Genomic DNA, 21,432 nt, shown 5'->3' on the forward strand with positions numbered 1-21,432 from the left:
CAGAGCCTGGTCAGTGACCCTTTTTCAAAAGTGGAAGCAGAGCCCACGCTAGGCTGAGAGCTTGTCTGCTGCTGAGAAGCGAGGAACAGAGTGGGGAGGAATTCTTATGAGGTCTCTGTGCTGGGAGTGCAGCCATCAGCAGTCTGCAGGGTCCCGCACAACTGAAGGAACCAGCAGCGAAGTCAGCGGTCACGTGTTGAATGGCAGGAGTGCCTGTGAGGCTGAGGAGGTTCAATTCCTCAGCTCCATGCTTGGGGACAGGGAATACTGTCCATCAAGGCCATCTGGCAGAGGGGACAGTTGAAAAACAGAGAGGGAAGGAGGACTAGAGAACTCTGGCTGGCCCAGAGTGGGAGTGTGCGCTGCCCCCCCCCCCCCACACCGCCCTGCATCACAGCAAAAGGGACCAGTGTATCGGGGCCTAGCCTAGTGAGAGCATCTGACAAGTGGTTGACTGTCACTGTTTGTCACTGAACACCTCCAGCATGCCAGCTCTGTACAGGGTACATAGGGCAGGATCTAAAAGAAACACTGTATGAAATAGGGGTCTTGCCCTTAAGGGGTCCTTGGTGTCTTTGGGACACACCATTTAAACAATCGGGCCAGGCACTGTGGCGCATGCTGGTAATCCCAGAGGCTCAGGAAGCTGAGGCAGAAAGATTGCAAATTCAAGGCCAACCTCAGCAACTTAAAAAGACCCTGTCTCAATACAAAAAAGGACTGGGGATGTGACTCGGTGGTTAAGTGTCCCCGGGTTCAATCCCTGGTACCCACCCCCTGGGTTGGGGAGACAGGGAAAAAGCAGAGCAAGGTTGAGTGGTTGTGGGCCACTAAGGTAATAAACATCTGGGGTGGAACAGGGGAAGAGGCCAAGGAGCCAGAGTCCTAGGTACCCACAGCTCCCCAGCAGCAGAAGGAGGGTTGAGAGGAAGTGTCAGATGTCAGGAGCCAACTCAGTTGCTGGTGAGTTACAGCAGCGTCTGTCACCTTTCATATCCCCATTTGCACAAAGAAAAGCAGGGGGAAGGCAATTCCTTTTCCTTCTTTCTCTCCCTGGGGCCCCAACTTCTAAGACCATTCCGATTCCTGCTGTCCGATATTTGGTCCTGAATGGGAGCCCCGAACACAGCCACCTCTTCTGATTGGAAGGCAGATTTCCACCAAGCTGCACTGAAGCTTTGTTCCTCCAGGGTCCTCCTAGGACTGCCTGTGCCTTGCACACTTCCTGACGCGCAGAAGACTCATCAAAACTTGGGGAAGTTTTTCTTCCCACTCTCCTCACTCCCAGTATTTGTTGAAAAGAATAGCACCATCTGAGTGGCCCTGCAGCCAGATGAGAGGGTGGGGACAGCTGGAAGCCACTCCGTGGACAAGCGCACCTCCTGTGTAGCCAGGATCCTGTGGGCCAGCAAGCAGATGTCCGATGGCTCGAGCAGCAATATCTCTAGGGTTGCCTTTTGTTTTTGTTTTTAGCCATTAGGAGAATATGTTTTATGCAGCCCGAGTAAAGGAAGAAAGTCTAAACAGACTCATCCTGAGTACCTTTTTGAAAATGGAACATTTCTAAGGATATTTTAAATATGAGAGTCCATTATGGTGGTAACTTTCAGGGCCTCATCTTAACCAACACAAATACCCATTTTCTATCATAATTCTTAAGAAGTACAGTATTAAAGCATGGCCATCTCTCCAAAAATAACTTATGCAAACAACAGGGGGGAAAAAAAAACAGTAAGCTGTGCCCTTCAATTCCATTCCACCTGCCTCTGTTCTCCCTGCGAGACAGAACGTTTCTGGGAAAGCAGTCTGATCAAATTAGTTTTCAACTGCAGCCTCCGTGGTGAAACTACACGACTGTGCGGATCAGAATGGGGTCTGCTGTCTCAGCGCAGTCTTGGTGGACTGAAAGAGTCAGATGTCTCTCCCAGCATCGCTCTTCACCACAGCAGGTTCCAGTTGCTAAGGAAGGGGTCCTGGATGAGAAGCTGTCTGACTGTCAAGTATCCCTCAGTTCCATGCAAACTAGAATCTTCTCAGCCTGCCCTAGCTACGGCAGGTCACAGAACAGTAGATCACACTTCCTAGTTTGAGTGAAATTGCTCTGACAGTGTCCATTTGCACTTCCCAGCTGGCCTGCAGTCTGGAGCCCCTTGCAGACCCACCAGTGGGTAGGCCAGAGAAACCTGTGCTTTGCTGCCCCCTTTGTAGCAGACTTGCAGGTCAGGAAGGAGCAGAGAGAAAAGCAGCAGGATGTTCACCTCTGCACACTCAGATTTCAAAAGGCCTTCTGGCAAAACCTCCAGGACTGTACAGCCAAGGGATAATGATCAGACAGACCTGCTGGGGCTTTGGGTGTTAAGCGATTTTGATGAAAACAAAAAGCATGGTGTAGGTGACTTGACTTTATTTCAAAGCATACCTTAGGGTCACCCCTCACTTGAGCTCTTTCCACTTTTGGAACTCTGCATGGCCTTGGGAGGAAACACATCAGTATTGCTGGACCCACTTTCCTTCCTCCATCATTCATTCCTTCAGTGGGTTTCTTGTCTGCTTTGTGCGAGATTCAGAGGAAATGCCAAATCAAATACATTTGATTCCAACCCTCAGGGTTATGATTCTCCCATTACCATTCCCTTTGGCTTGGAGCAGAGACCCAAAGCCTGGTGGAGGGCCCACTGCCTCCACCACATAGGAAAAAATTCTTGTCACCTTGAGCATCAATGTTACAGGAAATAAAAAAGAAGGCAAATCAGCAGATTTTTTTTTTTTTTTGGAGTACCTTTGCCCAGTTTGAAGGCTCTTTGCCCAGTTTGAAGGCTTCTGTAATCTGATTGAGTAACCCAGGCTTTAAGAATTGGCCCTGATGTGTCATTTAGTGCCGGGTTGGACTTACGTGGCTTAGGGAGCAGCTTGGTGTAGAAGAGAAGAGCTGTCTTCGAGTGTCCCTGCCCCTTTCCAGTGGAAGAATGGGTGCCACTGTGTTGAAGTTACAGTAATCTATACAAAGGCCAATGTTATAACAGGCACTTTTTGCACATGGATGAGCTAGCAAGCACTCATTTCTGGAGGGCCTTTAGCAAATTAGGGCCGGGGGTAGGAACTGGGATCATGAACTGCGACTGACTTCCAGTGCTGTGCCTTGAGGACTCTCAAGAAACCCCGGGAGTTGTCCTGCAGATCTGCTTACACATGTGTACAAAGGTGTGTATAGAACAGCATTCATCGCAGTGCTGTTCAGAATTGAGAGAAGTTTGGAAAATACCCACATATCTGTCAGGTCCTGATTAAAGACATTTTATAGCCATACACCAGTGTTGTGGTTCATCCATCCAAAAAAATCTTTATGAACTGTAGAAGGAACTCCCAAGCTGTGTCACTAAGTGGAAGAGTGACATGCAGAGTGGTATGTGTGGGGCGTCTGTTGGGCCTGCCGTGTGGGCTGTGCCCTTCTGTCTGTCTATATTTGAGTAGAATAGATCTAGGAGGGTACAGGAGAAACTGGCTACTATGTGGGCTGCCTCCAGAGAGAAGATGAAGCAGAGAGAGGAGGGAGACTTCCACAGATTTTCTTTTAGAAAATAAATAAGGATAAATAAAAATATTTTTGAAAACTTAAAAATTCGGTTTTCCTGTGGGGGCAAGATGGTGGAATGAGGTGGATATTATTACTCCTCTTTATGGCTATGATTGCACAAATGGTACGACTCTGCATCATGTACAACCAGAGAAGTGAAAAGTCATGCTCCATTTGTGTAAAAAAAATTTTTTTTAATTTAATTAATTAATTTTTTAAAAATTGGTTTCCTGAGCTAGAGCACCTGAGGACAACAGAGGGGAATGGGACGCAAACTAACTTTTTGTTGAGCCACACTTGGGCTGTCTGGCCGCACATTTGACGTACACAGTATCTTTCAACCCATGCCATACCATATGGGAGGCAGTGACAGTCCCTGTTTATACATTTAAATCTGAGACTTTGGGAGGGTGACGGCACTTGCCTGTCTGTCTGGGTTGCTCCCTTGTGCTGTAGCTCCTGAAATGGGCACGACAGAGGAAGTAATGCCTGGGCTGGCCATGCTCTTCAAGGGGCAGTGCAGACCTTACCTGGGCCTCCCTGCACCCCCGCTTCTGATGTCTGCCTCTGAGCTGCTGGGCCAGGAAGGAGAGCCACACCCCCAGTTGGCTCCTGGAGTGAGATGTGTGTGCTTCCCTGGGCTTTTACGGAGCTCCAGGGTGGGGATGGCAGTCTGAGTTAACCGGCAGTCAGGTGACTGAGCCAGCGGTCATTTCTGCGGCTAGAGGAAAATACCTCCTGAGCTCCTGGCTGCAGGGGGAGAGGTGGTGCCTGCAGACGCTCTTCGGCTGGGTGTCAGATGTGCCTCCTCGTCTGCCAGCTGGAGGCTGGCTGGAGAGTTGTTGTTCTGATTGTCAGACCCAGGCTCCTTACTTGCACTTAAAGGAAAAAGCATCCAAGCCCTGGTACAAAAGGTCCTCTTTTCATTTCTTTGGAAAAAGCAGTGAATGAGCTCATTATCATTGCAGCCCAAATAGGAAGAGGAGGAAAAGAGAAGGTGGCTCCTCTCACTGTCTAGTCCTGTGCCTGGCCAGGTTTCCTGGGATGGGAAGCTTGGATCTGACCCAGAGTGACCAAAGCCAGATGGCTGGGACAGGTGGTCCATATAGGGGGTGGTGCTTAGGAGGCTTGGATGCGTTGAGAACCTTTCTCTGCTGTGGTCCAGAAGAAGAGCAAGTGTCTGTGTCCCTTCTCCCCTTGTTGCAGATCTCTGTCCATGACTGCCAGCCTCCAGGCTGCCTGCCTGCCCTTGGCTTCCAAGAGGTCCCCATATGCAGGTGCTCTGCTGGTGTCATCTCTAGACGTGGTCCACACCTCAGAGCTGAAAGCCATGTAATATCAATGATCTGTTGGGTGCTCGCGATTTGCCAGGCTCTCCTCTAGTCTTGGGGTGTAGCATAGAACAGAGCTGGCACTCTTAGTGAATTTAAATTCTAGCATGAGCAGTGAAATGTGCCAGGTCTGGCCTGCTATTGCACTTCTCCCCAGTCTGTTCCAAGGCATGGATGATCACAAATGCCCCTAAATGGAGGCTTGTTGGTGTTTCTAGCAGTGGAGACCAGATTGCTCTGAAGGGAGTGAAGTGGGGACAGTTCTCCACACCTTCTTGGCGGGCCAGAGAAGAGCTTTTCTAGATCCAAGCAGCAGAGAGTTCTGATACCTTGCAGGTTGGTACTGGACCTGGGAACATCTGAAAGAGCCCTCAGGGCAGCATGAGTGACATTGACGGTGAGCTGGCCACAGTGAATCCAAGCCTGACCACCTCTCTTTGTTCCTCTTCCTCTGTTTCAGATTGAGAAAATCATGAGCTCTATTGGAGAAGGGATCGACTTTTCTCAGGAACAGCAGAAGATCTCAGGTACCGTATCCCACACTATTGTCCAGCAGGATTTGACTTCTGGCTCTTTGGGGCTCAGGTTTTCCCTCTGACATAGACAGGCATTTAGCGTGGGAGAGGGGCAGCTGCAGACTACATCATGCTCTTGCAGTTCAGAACCACACACACACACACACACCCCGTGTCAGGACAGCCCATCATGTTTCCTACCGTGGAAGATGTGGCTCCTCCAGCATATTGGGAAAAGTGTACATATTGAATTTCAGGCACCTATTAAGAAATTGTGTGTGTGTGTGTGTGTGTGTGTGTGTGTGTGTGGTGCTGGGGATTGAACCCAGGGTCTTGTGCATCCGAGGCAAGCACTCTACCAACCTAGCTGTATCCCAGACAAGAAAAAAAAATTTTAATAAACAATTATCACTCCTTCTTTTTCAAATGTGACTTTGTTGGATTCAGCTGGAGTGTGCCTCAGTGCTGGTCTTTCAGGCTCCCAATGTGGCTGTGGTACAGCTCATGAGCGCAAGGCCCACGCTGGTGTCATTCAAGCCAGCGGCACAGCTCAGGGCCGGTCCAGTGATTTTTTTTTTTTTTCCCCAACGCTGTCAGCATGTGTTGGACTATCTGGAGGTGACTTTGCTATTTTTCCCTGTGTCTATTTCTATTTTCTGGTTTATTTAGTCTCTTACCAAGTGTACCCCAAGTCCCTACTATTTAGTCATTCTTTTCATATCCAAGGCATTGGGTTGAGGTCTGTCTCTGTTTCCCATATGAAATGGAACTGTGGAGCTGGGGAGCTGAGTTCCCTTGATGACAGGGTCATGCCATGTCTCTTTCCCAGGGAGGAGATGTTCTTAAAGTGCTTCTCAGAGCAGCTCTCAGCCCCTCCCCCAGCATCCGCACAGATGTCCTGGCATCAGGGCTCTTGGGCTAAATGCAGCCTGGGAGGAGCCTGGCTTCTCCCCTGACTGGTGAACAGGCCTCTGCACTGGATGTGGGGACTTCTTGCTCACTTGGGGGCTTCTTCCAGGATTAACCTGGCAGCATTGAGCGGGACTACCTATTCCTCCATGGACCTCTGTGGCCCTGGGTGGGTTGGGGGGAGATGACACACGATGCATGTGAACATCAGGGACCAAGAAGCTGCTGGGGCTGTGGGCTTGAGGGGAGAGCCTGGGCTCTGGAGCCTCACATCCCTGGGTTCACATCCTGCCTCTAGATACATAAGCCTCTTGGCAAGTCACCTAATCTCACGAGCTCTGTCTCCCCACCTACAACTGATTTGTTATTTTTGTTATTTTTTATATTTTGCAATACTGGGGATTTAACTCAGGGCTACTCTCCACAGAACGACACCACCAGTTATTTTTATTTTTTATTTTGAGACAGTGTTTTTGCTAGGTTTCCCAAACTGGCCTTGAACTTACAATCCTCCTACCTCAGATTCCTGAGTCTCTGGGCTTATAGGTCTATACCACCACACCCAGCTTACAGCCTCATAGATTTGTGATAGTTGTAAGATATACAACTACTTAAGCAAAAGAGGTAGTCAGTAAATAGTAATTATGCCCATATTCCCCCCATGAAATTGCTACTTATTCACATTGAGAACAGGGCATCTGCTCCCTTGGCTTGGCTCCCTCCCCCGTTTTTCAGTCTTGGTCCTGGAGCTATCCCCCCCTCCAGCTGCCTTGTTTCCCTGGGCTCAGACAGGGCTGGCCGGGGTTTGGCCCATCTTTGTCAGTCTTACACTGGAGTACACAGAGGTGACTCTTCTGGCTAAGAGCTTGTGGGTTCATTTCCAGGCAATTGCTTATACTCCGTCAAGTGATGTCACTCTGCTGTAGTGTGCAGGCTTTTCCAAGGGTCAAGTGTTTGATGTGAATAAATGTTCAGGATTGAGACAGACACCAAAGCCACTTTCAAAGCTGTGCTTTGGAGACAGTCAGGGATGGATTCAAGAGCATCCAGTTCAATTGAGGCTACTTTCTGCTCTCCCTTACTCCTTTGTGTCCAAGGAACACAGCTGAAATCACCTCATGTGCTTGAGAGCTTTAAGTCAGGAGCTAGGGCAGCACGAAGGCCTTATCCTCAGAAGGGCTAGCATTGAGCACCTCTTTACCATCTGGCCCCACCCACCAGTTCTTGCCTTCATGAGCATGAATGGTGAGAGGCATTCTGTCTGTACCACAGGGTGTCTAGACCCCAACACAGTCTTGTTTCAGTGTTCATTGTGGAGTCCTGAGCCATCCTCCAAACCCCAGCCTAGGGAATTCAAGAGCAGGCACATGCAGGTGACCATCTGAACAGAGGGCTCATCCAGCCATGCTACAGAACCCTAGCCCACAGCATCTGCACTGCTGCCAGGCCAAGAAACAGAGAGGCTGGCCAGCCTGCCTGTGAACTCCCAGTGATAGGTCGGGGGAACTGTCCCCCCAAGCCTCAGAGAGCACTGTCCTTCAGCTCAGACCAAAGCAGAATTACTGTTTATTTTGAATGGACAGTTGTCCTTGGGTTTCAGGATTGAGAAGAAACTGAGGCTCTGGGCCTGGAAGCCTGGGAGGGACACTCCAGTAGGCACTCCCAGACCAAGCATGAACTGCTCAGGGCAGCCAGCTTTGCAGAGGGTCCTCCTGGAAGGGTGAGACCCTAGCATTGGAGTCACAGTCCTATTTGGGGGTCCAGGGAGCCCTGGGTTACCAGCACTGGAGCTAGTTATCCAAATCCCCAACAGTCTTGTTTTACAACTAATCCCTCTGCCAACTCCCAGGAGTCCAGGAGCGTAAACCTTGGCTACGCTGGCTTCTCTGACCAGAGATCTGCTCTGTCAAGCAGAAGAGAACTGCTCAGCTCTCTTGTGTGAAAGCCAGCCCCTTTCACTGTTGAGTAGCTGTTAAGTGCAGGATCCTTCTGGGGCCTGATCTCCCTGGACACAAAGTCCTTTCTTCGCCAGTGCCTACCTACAGCCTGTTGGGATACAGGTACCTGCTCCCAACATATTTAGGGGGGTGATGTGTTGCCCTGCACACATGACCTTTTTTGTCCCTCCCCAGCAGTACTTGGGTTTGTCCTGCTCCCCACTTGGCCTTGGCCATTCCCGTTTCTTGCTCTCTTCCTCCAGACTGCATGAGTGGCTCTGGGTGTGGTACCTCTCTCCTGGACTCTAACGGGCCTCAGGAAGTCTGTCCCCACGTTGTTTGGCATGCTCACCTGAGGAACATCAGGGGCAGTGGCCTTGTTTCATTGCCCGTTTTTGTGATGAGAAGCACAGTCCTTTCTGAAGTGGCAAGTGGGGGACGGGGGTCACTTACGTATAGACTGTGCCTTTGGGCCAGTGTCATTCCTCTGTCCCTTCTCTTGGCTGCCTTAGGGACTATCTGCCAAAGCTACACGAATGATCCCTCTCTCTTCTCCCTAATACGCAGCTGCAGCCCCTTGAGCTGGAGGTGAAGTTGTACCCTCTCCCCCTTAGGTTTGCATGGGCACCACCAGCATCGGCTGTCATCTCGCTCTGATGCTGGTGGTGCTGCTGTCTCCTTCTCCCTCGGCAGCAGCAGCAGCAGCAGCTTCTGCTCTGATGTCCGATCCCTGATGTATTTTCCTAAGCGTGGAAGGGGGGAGGGCAGGGAGGGGAGAAAGGGGAGGGCCAGACATTATGAGAGTGAGCGAGGACTGTGGAGCCGGCAGCAGGCAGCGTGGAGCCCAGGAGCCTCTAGACAAAGCATTCTGCTGCGGCTCTGTGAGCGCACATCCACCAGCGGCAGCAGGACCACGGCTGCCCTGCCCGGCGGGGGGATTACAAGCCGGAATGAATCAGCAGCCGGGGCCACCGGACTTCATGGGCATTCAAGAGCCTGCCGCTTAGGTTCCTGGAGCAGATCTCCCCACTCAAGGGCAGGGGAGCTCCAGGAGCCCCCAGACTCGGCATTTTGGAGTGCTTGCTGCAGCCTGCGTCCAGGGCCGCCCAGGTCCCTGCCCACCATCTGTTCTGCAGAGGACAGGAGAGCGGGTGGAGGCTGCCACAGTTGGTCATCAGGGTCTTTTAGATAACCAAGCAAGTTGTCATTGTCCTGCCCTGAAGGGCAGAGTGAGCCTGGGATCGACAGAATGACTTTCACCGTGTCAGGAGTTCACTGGAGGTGATGTTTTTGTAGTTGACTCTTCTTTTTCCTTCCTGTGCCTCTTTTTCTCTCTCCATTCCTTTTTTTCTCCTTTTACTTGTTCTTGCCCGTGAGAACCAGAGAAGTAGGTGGGGGTTAAGGCGTTCAGCTCTGAACAGCCAACGGCTTCCGGGAAGGGCTGAACTTTTGTCCTCCCTGCACAGTCCCCGTCCTAACCGAGGGGCTTAGCAAATAAATGCCCTCCCTTCCCTGCTCGTCCATAGAGGAGACCATCGAGATCTGGAGACCCTGGGAAGACAGTTGTGTCTTTATCACTCAGCCAAAGAGAGAGCGGCGCAGAACGTGAATAGACTTAAGCCGCCACAGCTCAGCTGCCCGAAGACCACTTCCTTTTTCTCTCTCTTTTATCTGGTTGGGTTTTGTCTTCTTTAGCCAAGAACTGAATCTGCCTGCCTGCTTTCCACCTGAGCAGGCAGGTGAGTCACAGGAACGGCCACTATCAGAAGAGGAAAATGAATGCCCAGCCCCTGACAGCCAGCCCAGCCCAGGAAGGCAGCTCTTCAGACAGCGTCCTGGCCCGGGAGACGCCCCACTCACTGGCCACTAGAGTCTAGTGGATGGGCTCTGGCCCCACTGGCTGTGCAGCCCGGCGGAATGCAATGCTGCTGTCCCAGCAGAGCCACACCTGAGCCTGACCCCTGCGCCCTGACCCATGCGCCCCACTCAGCTCCTTGCTGCCTTGAGCCTCTGAGCAAGGGCCACGGGTCATGGTTTGCTTATTCGGGGACTGCTGGGGGAAAACAAGTAAAAGTCTCTCTTCTCCCCCTGCCGTGTTCTGTGCTGCTTGTGTTGCATGTGCTGGGTCCCCGTGAACAGCCACCGCTGCTTCCTTCCCGGAGCCCTCGCTGTGTGCCTGTGTCCCTCAGCTGCATGAAGATGTGTGCTCTCTCCTGACCGGTTTATGCTGCAAGGTCACAGAACTGGCCCCTCGCCGCAGCCCGCAGGGGCTCCAGAAGTTGCATGGATGAGAGGAGCGGCAGGGCTTGCGGGCTCTTAGGAGCTCCCCTGGCCCCCTCTAGTGCCTGTGGGGACAGACTCTCTGCACCGCCTCAGTGTGGACGCTGATGAGGAGTTGACCTGGAGACTGTTGGGGGTTGGCTCCCCCACCTGGGGCGAGGTTGTGCATGTGCCGCTGCGGCCCTGGAGCAGTTGAGACCCAGGGGGTGTAAGTGGGCAGCAGCCGCCAAGGTTGGGTAGTTGTGGGCAGCAGCGGGCCACCTGTCCTTGGCCTATCCACGGAAGAGGAGCTGCGTGCCCGCTGCTCTGGTCTCTTGTACATAGTTTGGCTGCTTTATGGTAATGACTATGATGTGGCAGTGCCATCTGTCTTCCTCTGAGTGCCGCTGCTACCGCCTTAACGGTATTTCCCTTTTCAAGCGTCTGCCGATTCCTCTCTCGTCAGGTTCACGGACGCTGGAGCAGAGCGTCGGGGAGTGGCTGGAGTCGGTTGGGCTGCAGCAGTATGAGAGCAAGTTGCTTCTGAATGGCTTTGACGATGTCCGCTTCCTGGTAAGTGCCTGTGGGCCGCCTCAGCACCAGCCAGCGCTGCTCTGTGGATGCGCCGCCTGGGGCCCTTGGGGCCTGCTGGAGTTTAAACAGTACGTAGTCCTGGATCTAGGAAGAGTGAACAGTGACGTAGACCACATCACGTCAGCCGGCTGCTGGGTGCTGCCTGTGCAGACACTGCCCCCTCCGCTGCTGCCCCAGATGTGCTCCAAGGGGAGAACTCTTTCATTAGGGTCCCTGACTCAGAGCCTTGGAGCCATTAGCCATCAGGTATCCTGTGGTGACTCCACATCCCATCTGAGCTGGAGACCAGGCATTTCCTTTATTTCCCAAAACTTTGCTATCAAGTGAGTTGCCACTGAAGCAAAGGCTCCTCTTGGCATGGCCTTCTGTTCCTGGCCTCAGACCTGGCCTGCAGAGACGCTGAGTTGATGTTTTGGAGGGCTGGATGCTTTTCTGAGGTGTAATTCTCACTGTCTTACAGACCTCAGGGGGTCAAAAAGCAAAACCATGGTGTGTCTGTGCTGGCTCCCTGTGGAGTAGGGAACCAGCCAGGACACCCGTTAGGGTCCAGTGTTCCCTCTCTCAGTGGAGGGGGTGGCTCAGAGCAGGGAGCATCATGTCCCTCTGCATCCTTTGGGTTGGGCAGGGGCAGCACATCCTGGGCTGTGGGCTGAGCCAAGGGTTCCAGCTTACCTCAGAGCCAGCACCAGCACCCCCAGGGCTGCATGTGGGGTCACAGCAGTGCCCACCCACAATTGCTGATGCTGTCATCGGGGCTCGGGGGGTGCTGGTGCCATTCTCAGTGGTTCATTTTACTGCTTAGTGCTCCCTGGAAGCCCTGAGGTGTGTACTGTTCTCGGCTCCGATCTCCATGTGAGGGGAACATGGTAGAGAGGTGAGGTGGCTTGCTCAGGGTCACACTGTCAGTACTGGTAGGGTAGAACATGCACCAGGCATTCTGGGCCCAGGGCACTTGCTTAACCACTGTGTCACACGCCTCTTTCTTGGGTGTGGGTGTGACCACTTATGTGCCAGTGTCACCTTTTTGCACGTGTTATCTTGGAGGCTTGGTTCAAGGTGAACACAGCAAGCCCTGTACTGCCCCCACTTTTCCTTGCTTCCTGGGAGGCCTGGCTCCCGAGTCTGTCTTTGAGAATGTGGGCCTGGGTCGGAGCTGAGCCACCTCCCCCTCTGAAGCAGGTCTCTCTAGCCTGGGCCTCCTGCCTGGCCTCCAGGGATGAGGGGCAGTGGCAGAAGTGAGCACAGGGCCCCTCACTGCCCTCTTCTCTCCAGTGAAATCACTGTGGGTTTCCCACAGGTTTGTTGTGGTGCCTGCCACACAGGGAGTTGCCACACCAGGGAGTTGGCCTGCTACTTGCGAAGGGAACCTGACTAGGACAGCTCTGCTCACCCAGAGCCATCTCCATCTCTAAGACAGACAACGAAGCCCATCACAAACCACTGTTCCAAAGTCTGCTTGTGCCAGGGCACACTCCTGTAATCCCAGCAATTTGGGAGGCTAAGGCAGAAGGGTCACAAGTTCAAGGCCAGCCTCAAGACCCTAAGCAATTTTTAAAAATTAAAAAGGGCTAGGGATGTAATTCCATGGTAAAACACCCAGTTTACTCCCCAGTACCACAACCAAAACAAAACCAGCTTGGCCCAGTTATTTCTCAACTTCTAAAAATCCTGAACTTGAAATAGCAATTTATTTTTCTTTCTTTTTAAAAGTTAAACCGAGTGTTATTTCTGGTTCTTGTGACATAATCTCTGATTCGCCGCATTCCTTGGGGGAAGGACACAAACTGGGACAGAAGTGGGGCTCAGCCAGTGAGCGGGATAGTGGCCCGGCTCTGAGTGTTTAGGGGCTTTCCTCTCTGAGACATCCCTTCATTAGATGCCCGTCAGATGTGCGGGTGAGGATGGTCCCCTGTAGCTCAGTGTCATAGAGGAGCTCTTTTTGTAGAAAGGATAAAGTTCCCAGCTCTTGAATAGCCCCAAGACTCCTTGAACCAGAGCAACTATGTGGGCATTTGGAAAAGTGGGGCCCTGGGCCAGATTTCCACCCGGAGTGCAGAGCCCCTGCTCAAGGACCCCACATGGGGGCCAGCAGTTCAGTTCCTGCAGGGCCCTGCTAGGAACTTTCCATCTGGTGGCAGCAGCAGGTGGGGTCTGTACACAGAGGCCAGCTGAATGCATCTGGGCTGGGTGTGTGACTTCAGATACCTGGAGTGGCCTGAGTAGTCGTGCAGAGCATCCTGGGTAACTGATGTCAGCGCCAGCTAAGTCCTAGGGCTGATTAAGTTTTAGCAACTAGGAAAAATGGAGATTGGCACAGGAAGGGGAGCATTTTTGCTACTGAAACATTCCCTCATGTGTGTGGTGTGACGTTAATCATGGTGGCTGTGGAGTGCCCCTGTGTGGCTTGCTTTTCAGTTAGCTACACATTTCCCTGGGTTCTGAGATACCCTGGAGATGCTTTTCCCAGATGCAGAGTAGCTCCAGGAAGCCAGGCTGTTAGATTCCCAGATGTATTAGGGACATCAGGAAATGGGATGTTTCACAGATGAGGAGGTACTGTGGAATTTCCCTGTGACAAGAGAATGTCACACACCTGAGACACAGCTCCCTCTCAGGTGAAGGGACTTTAGTGTCATGTTGTCTGGTCATCTTCTCCATGCCTGAATTTCCTCTGGATAACCTCTGCCCTGCTGTTTTTCTAGTGACTGAGGATTCACTACATTACAAAATAGTAGCCCATTCCTTCCTTCCCTGGCTCTGGCTGCTTTAGAGTCATCTTTATGTGGAGTCAGGATCTGTTTCCTTACGGCTTCTGTCCCTTGGCCTCAGGTTTACCACTCAGGACCACACAGCATGTGTTTACGAAAAGTGGAAACCTCGGTTGTGGCCCCGGTCGTGTCTTGTCCAGCTGTCCCCACTGTGATGGCTGGTTGAGCCCGGCAAGCAGGCCTAGCAACTTGAACTGCGGCCATGCTGTCTTACCTGCAGGTGGGAAGGGCCTTTTGGAGGGGTCAGGGCCAGGGCAATGCTGATGGGACGGACCCCAGAGCCAGGGAGACAGGTATGGGAATGTGGCTCCCATGTCTGCCAGTCTGCCTCCTGCACTGCTCGTGCACCTTGGCCACCTCCACTTTCCCCACAGAGCTTGTCCACAGGCAGTGGCTGTGCTAGGAGAAGGGAGGAACGTATCCAGGAAGGGAGGGAACCTATGGTTGGCAGATGTCTGGATCCAAGAATGCGAGAGCTGCCCACCGCCTCTGAAGACAGCCTAGCCGCCCTTCACAGAAGGGTCAGTGCGTGAACGACAGTGGCCCTGAGGCTGGAGTGTTTTTAAAGTAGACCTGATGTGGGGATTGTTCACCTTGGAGTGTTGAATGCAGAAATTGAGACACAAAAGTTCCTGCAATATGATCTTAATATGTCATAAAGAAAACATCCGTCATGGGAGGTGTAAGGGAGAAAGCCAGAACGTCTTCAGTGGTGATCTCAGGAGTGCCTTCATTTTTCTTTTTGGAGTGTAGTAGATTCTCTCCATTTCCTACTATGAATGGATGTAGAATCAGAGCAGCAGGTGCCGTAGGTATCTTAAGGCCATTATGGTCCAGCTGGGAAACCAGCACATCAAACAATGAAGACAATAGAGTAGCCAACTGCCAGTGTGGTGGAGGCCCAAGTGCTGCAGGAGGGCTAGGGGAGCCCACGCCTCCCAGGCTTCACCCTGTACAGGGCGGTGGAGGCACGGAGTGGACAGAGGTCCTCCCCAGTGTCAGGACCAAGACTGTCTATCCTTGAACCTGGAACTTAAGGAAGAGTCTAGAGAGAAGAAAGGCAGCTGGGAGGGGCCAGGGCCTGCCTGTGTGGGTGTGGAGGGCACAGCCCCAGCCGCACAGGAGAGGTGTGCTAAGCCTGATCTCAGGGCCTTGAGAACCACAGGGCTGAGAGTCCCTAGGTCTCCGAGGCCTGAGTGTGCGGAGGGGTCTCCACCTTACCAGATACAGGTGCACCTTGGACCTCTAGGAGTGGTTGACTAAGGGGTGGTCGATGGAGAGCCCTGTGGGGGGAGCAGTTGTAGCGGGGGGTGAGTGTGTGAGAAAGGAGATGAGCCTGCAGCAGGTCCAGGACAGGTTAGGAAGGAGCAGTGGGCAAGCTCTTGCTTCTCAGGCCACAGAGACCTTCCGCTCCTCCCTTCCATTTCTTCCTCCTTGGGGTTCAGACACGTGGCAGTAGGCTCCTACCACGTTCCTGTCTACTTCTGAGACCTGATGACAGGTGAAGATGGGTGATCCCTTATGGGGCCAAAAGGTATAAGCTGGGCCACGAGGGTCTTCTCTTTATTAGCATCTGTGAAACTTTCCCACCAGGCCCCCAAGCCCCTGAGGTGCCCTTCTTGTCCCTGACCCCCAAGCTCCCTCCTCTTGAGCCCTCTGAGCCGCTTCACCTGAGCCATGGTGCTGGTGCCTGTCGTTTCCTACCCTGGTCCCTGTGCTCTCTTCACCCCTCCTCCCATGCGCCTCCTTTGCTGTCTTCTGTCCCAGGCCCAAGGGGCCACTGCTGTGTGGAGAGGAGCCCTGCCTGGGCTTGCTCCTGGCCGGCCTTAGCCCAGCTCTCCACTGCCCGTTAGGACTCCCTCTGCCCAGTTGAAGTAGGGCTGATGCAGAGGCCAGCGGAGCAAAGGCCTAGAAGGTACTCGGACAAGTGTGGGTCCTGCCTCCTGAATTCTGTGGTCAGTAAGACCTGAACTCCACAGCTGTCCCAGGGGTCAGTGCAACCCAGGGATCTCCCAGTCTCTGTAGCCCTCCCCACAAGCATGGGAACCAGGTGAGGGCAGCACTCTTACCTTCGGACTATGGGCAGCTCACTTTGGGCTAGTAATTGCCACCTCTGGCCCTCCCTCTGTCTGCCTGGCTGTGCAGAGTTATTCAGGGTGACCACAGCTCGATTATGCAGGAGACAGCTCTGATGGCCCCAGGTACTGCCCTGGCGTCCTCGGCACCCTGGATGGTAGTAGAAGGTATTGAAATTCTCTTTTCGAATGCTTGTTTTCATGATTGCTAATTTGACTGCTGTGCTCTGAGATGGAAGTGAACTGGCTGACCTCTTGGTGTGAGTGGCAACAGAGGTGTCTTTCCTGGATGCCAGAGTGTCTGCAGTGTTCACTTCTCCATTGTCCCTCAGGGTTCACATTGTACATGCGCAGAAATCGAGGCCCAGGGGACAGGGCATTGGGGTATCTCTGTCAGAGCCATAGACCCAGCACAACAGATTTCCTTATAATTTGGGGGTTCATGGGCATTTCTGAAGTCCCCACCACAGACTCCTGCAGTCCATGTTCCCAAATGCAGGGCTCCTGGGTTTAGTCGTCTGCCCTAGGTTGCTCCTCAAACAGGCGGTGGAGCTGGGACAGGAAGCCAGGTACAGGGTGTGGTTCTCTACCTCCTACTCTAGTCCCTGTGCCTCTTCCTGGGGATGGGCTGCCTCCAGGCCTTGTGCTCAGCGCATCCCTGCAGAGTCCCAGCCTGTCCTGGGGCCTGTCAGGCCATGTGCGCATCACTTCCCGGCGTGCATGAGGGACAGACAGACCATTCTGTTCACCTGCTCTAGATGGGGAGTCTTTTTTTTTTTTTTTGAGAATTTTTTAATATTTATTTTTCAGTTTTCAGTGGACACAACATCTTTTTATTTTATGTGGTGCTGAGGCTCGAACCCAGTGCCCCGCACATGCCAGGCGAGTGCATTACCGCTTGAGCCACATCCCCAGCCCCAGATGGGGAGTCTTCTACAAAAGGCTAAGAATGGAGCTGGCAAGGAATCAGATATGGCCCTTGGCCTGGCTTAGGCCCACTGCCAACCTCTAGGCCTGTGCAGCCACAGTGCACCCTGAGCCTTGGTACCAAGGGCTCCTGCTACCAACTCTCATGACACTTGAGGCTGGTTCATAGTTCCATAAACTGGATTAGGAGTGCTCAAGAGAAAACTCTTAGTTCTACTTAGTGGCAAAGAGACCCACAGGAGGGAGACATGGGTTCTCCAAGTACCCCTCTAGACGTAGGGCAGGTTAATGGCATTGCACTTAACTCACTTCCTTCATGGGGCATAAGCTTTGAAGGGGCCACACTGTCACATGTAGTGACGAATAGCATCAGAGCAGAGCCAACCATTGTTGTTTGTGTCAGTTGGTACTTTCCAACAGAGTGGGCGAGCAGTAGTCTGTTTGCAGGAAGCAGAGTTGAGGTGACAGTCTCCAAAAGTCACCTTTGGCAACTTCAGGAACCTGGACTGATAATATTTTTGCTTCTTCCTGGTGGCTGTCACCATTAAGGGAAGGACAAGGTCTGGGCGGGGCAGGGTGTGGGACAGTTGGGAAAGCCAGAGGTATGAGCTGAGGCTGAGCACCTCTCCTTGCTAGAAATCGAGGTAGAAGTAGAGTAGAGGGGGGTGTGAGTAGGGGTTCACCTGTCCAGCGGGTGCTGTCTTTGTGAGAACATGGACCACACAACTGGCACGAGGACCCCGTTCTCATGCCTGTGCCACAGCTGCCTTTCAGCGTGACACTCAGTAAGCATCCCGCCACCCCGAAGGTGACTGCTCCTGGCTTCAGGGAGCATGCCTCCCATTGCTGATAAGATTTAGGGTAAACATCAGAGAGCTTGTCCCCAGCTCCTTGCTTTCTGTCCCCTCTCAGAGTGGTTCTTCCTGCTACCCCTGAACTGGGTGCACATGCCCCCGTCACCAGGCCTGGGGTGTGGTCTGGGCTGGGAAGCAGAGTGGGTGCTCCACCTCTCCTGCCACCTGAGGGCACACCTGTGGTTATGACCAGCCCAGCTCAAGAGGCAGTTCTGGCCAACACCGGGGCCCTGTGCTCAGTGACCAATGCCCTGGTGATGACCCTGCCCAGTACTAGGCTCTAGGGGTGGCCTGCGATGGCAGAAGCCCAGTCTCTGGCGGCAGGTGGGATCACAGGCGTGTTGGAGCGCGTGCAGTATTTGCAGGCATTCACCGAGACAGCTCAGTGTCACAGGGACGTGTGTGCACCTGGTATATTGTTGTGTGAAAAAAAACAGCATGTACACACTGCAAATCCAATTTTGCTAAAAACTTTTTTAAATACAAGCTTAGAAAATACATTATAATAGTAGAAGTCATTCCAATCTTAGGTTTTTAAGATAATTAACTCACTTAGAAGAATTCACCATAACGGTAGTATGATAGTCCTGCCCACCCCCATATATATTTTTCTTTTTAAAATTTTATGTAATAACTCATTCAACTTTTCTACTGAGGGGAAAAAAATTTAATATGGGAAAGACAGAGGCAGGTCCCAGTGGAAATCTAGCCCACTCTGGAAGGCAGAAATGCAGTAAATAGCACATGGAAGCTGCCCAGGCCTGAGGAAGCTGTGAGATGCCCCTCAGCCATCCGAGCGGCGCTGGGGAGGGGCCGAGGGGCTGGTGGGCGGAGCCTGCTGCCTCTGCCCAGGGCTCATGAATGAGCTTTGACAGCTCCGCCCCAGGAGCAGGCAAGCCCACAAATCATTCCCTCCGGGAGCTAAGCACCACTTGGTCCCTTTGCTCAGCTCTTCCATCGTCCTCCCCCTCCCTACTTGAGAAACCTGTTCTTGTCTTGTTTGCATTCTCTTGTGTGTCCAAGTCCTACCAGCCCCCAACCCCTGGGGAGCACCCTGGCTGTGAAACCCTGAGGAGGCAAGGCTACAGAGAGATCACCTTGCCGTGCAGGCCAGAGCTGGTCATTCTTCCTCCAAGGGAGGAGAATCTGCCCTTGCCTTCTGATGCCCAGTGCCAGGCAGGGGAACGACAAACATGCAAGTGAGGCAAGCGGGCCCTGCCAAATCCTGGTCCCACCCAGTGCAGCTCACCCAGGAGTCATGTGTCCATCACTGCCTGTGGCCTTGGTTTATGTGAAGCTCAGATGCTGGCGGGCTGACCTGTGGCCACTGGCAAGGGCCCAGGACTGTCCCTCCACACCAAGCCCTTCAGATCTCTTCCAAAGTACCACCTGGGCTCCCTGAGCTTTTCCGGGTGGCAGTGGGTGTGGAAGGCAGCCCTGGCCTTTCCGCAGCTGTGGAGCAGGGGAGCTGCAGGCTGCAGTCTTTTCCTAGACTCTCTGGAAACCTTAAGTTTGGGAAGACCCATGCCCTCCCACTCAAGGCTTTCTGGCTTTTAGGGTGAGGTCTGCTTCCCCCTCTGCACCCCACTCCTGTGGCCCATTGCTCCATCCACCCCAAGCCCCTCAGATGTGCAAGCTCTGGAGCAGACCCCGGCTCCACCACTGGTTTATGTGGTAACTTTGGGCAACTAACTTAGTTCCCTTGGTTTCCTGCTCTGTAAAATGGGTCTTTCTCCCACCTTGTGGAGGATTGGATGAGATTAGCGCTAGGCACTTGGCTAGTGCCAGGGACACTGGGCTGTCATCACTGTCACCCATGCTGAGGCCATGATGGTGTTGGCAGCAGCACCTGTCCTCTGCTGCCTCTGCGGCACCTGTCTAGCCCTTGCCATCTTGCAGGGTCCAGCTTTACGTAAGTCCATCTTCCAGGGAAGCCCCTGCAGCACCCCAACTTCAGCTCCAACCTCCCCCTTCTCTCCGGTGTCCAAGAGCTCCGAGGCCCGCATCAGTAGTTGTTATACTGTATTGTTTAGGAAATAAAGACAAGCAGGAAAGTCTGTACAGACATGATTATTTCATAATAGCCCTCTGTGTCCTTGGATTTCACAATCATGAATCCAAAAGATATGAAAATTACTGGGTGCAGTTGCTGTAATTCCAGCGACTTGGGAGGCTGAGGCAGGAGGATCACAGGTTCAAGATCAGCCTTGGCAATTTAGTGAGACCCTGTCCCAAAACTAAAAGGAAAAAAAGGAGTAGGGCTGGGGATAGGGCTCAGTGGTTAAGTACCCCCAGGCGCAATCCCCAGTACCCCCCCCAAAAAAAAGGAGATAGGATGAGTAGAACTAAAAATGGAAAATTGACAGTACATAAGACAAATAAAAATACAGGTCAGGTATGGTGGCACATGCCTGTAATCCCAGCAGTTTGGGATACTGAGGCAGGAGGATCTCAATTTTAAGACTAGCTTCAGCAACTTAAAGAGAACCTTAGCAATTTATTGAGACCCTGACTCACAGTGAAAAAGGACTGGGAATGTTGCTCGGTGGTAAAGAGCCCAAGTAAAAATACTCAACTATGTACACAGCATTTCCATTGTAATCGAGAGATGATATAAGGCGTAGGGAGGGCGTGCACAGGTGATAGGCACACACCACACCATTTTACATAAAGGACTTGCACATCCTCGTTCCTAGTCCAGAGCCTGCAGTTATCAAGGGATGATGGCCTTTGATATGCAGTATGTTGGATCATCAGACGTGGAGCCTGCAGGTGGGGCGGGCAGACTCCATGGAGGTGACCATGCTGAAGCACCTGCTTCCCAAGCACTGACCACCTCCCCTAGGGACATCAGCACAGTCGCAGTGTGCCAGGGTGTGTTCCAGTGCAGGTTTGTCCAAGGTGCTCTGGGTGGAAGCCCAGCCCTGCCTGCCTTGGGGATCCAGGGCAGCCCCAAGTACAAGGACCTCTAACCTGGGTGTGCCAAGGTGTGGGGATATGTGTTCCTTTTAGCAGGTCCTCTGGACACAGCACTCTAATACACCCAAATCACAGAATTCTGACAGGTGACATGTGTCCAACTGAGGGAGAAAGGCTTCACCAGAGAGGATTAGGTACCTCAGTGCTCGCAGCCCCTCCCCAGACCCCAAAGCCCTGTGCCCTCAGCAGAGCCATCTCCACGGTACAGGGGTTTGTGGCTGCCCAGCAGCCGTGGTATGCTTTCTCTCTGTAAATCCTCTTTGAGTGATCTGTATTGCTGCTGAGTGCATAGGAGGGACCTGGTGGGGCGGTGGAGGTGGATGGGGACCAGTGAGACATTCATATCCTTGACTGTAGACAGAGCTGACCAAAGTCAATGCTGCAGTAGCAGCCAGGTCCCTGGAGCTCTGACCCTCTGTGTAGGGAGGGGATACTCAATTGCTGACAAACCAAGATGGGCCTGAGGTTTCCCTTGGCTTTACTGGGCAGTGGCCTTAGCAGGAGTTCCCTGGCCACTTACCCCTTCAACCTCTCTAGACCACTTAGGCACTCTCTAGGCACCTGCTGGCCTTGCCTTCTTCTGATGCTCTTGGGCAAGGGCTGGGATTACGTGTTAGTTGGCTTTGAACTTACCGGCATGCACACCTTCTGGGGCCTAGATTCCCGGCTGGCAGGAATGGGGAGCCCAGCCCACCTGACATTTGCTGGTG

At 52.7% G+C, this 21,432-nt stretch overlaps 1 protein-coding gene and 1 long non-coding RNA gene across 11 annotated transcripts in view; one reads left to right on the top strand and one right to left on the bottom strand.

Annotated features, from left to right (window-relative positions):
- LOC308650070 overlaps positions 1-21,432 on the bottom strand; it is a 637,596-nt gene that overhangs the window by 531,359 nt on the left and 84,805 nt on the right. The window lies entirely within an intron of this gene.
- The window catches only part of ANKS1A (ankyrin repeat and sterile alpha motif domain containing 1A), a 182,101-nt gene that overhangs the window by 144,307 nt on the left and 16,362 nt on the right, over positions 1-21,432 (top strand). For all 9 annotated transcript variants that reach the window (XR_014022095.1, XM_081295116.1, XM_081295114.1 and 6 more), the window contains 2 exons: positions 5,366-5,432; positions 10,992-11,098. Coding sequence is in view for 8 of the 9 variants with exons in the window: in XM_081295116.1 (XP_081151242.1) it covers positions 5,366-5,432; positions 10,992-11,098 (174 nt within the window). In the remaining variant the exon portion in view is untranslated. The remainder of the gene's footprint in view (positions 1-5,365; positions 5,433-10,991; positions 11,099-21,432) is intronic.

The sequence above is a fragment of the Spermophilus citellus genome (assembly GCF_964194105.1).
Source record: "Spermophilus citellus genome assembly, chromosome: 5".
NCBI classification, from domain to species: domain Eukaryota; kingdom Metazoa; phylum Chordata; class Mammalia; order Rodentia; family Sciuridae; genus Spermophilus; species Spermophilus citellus.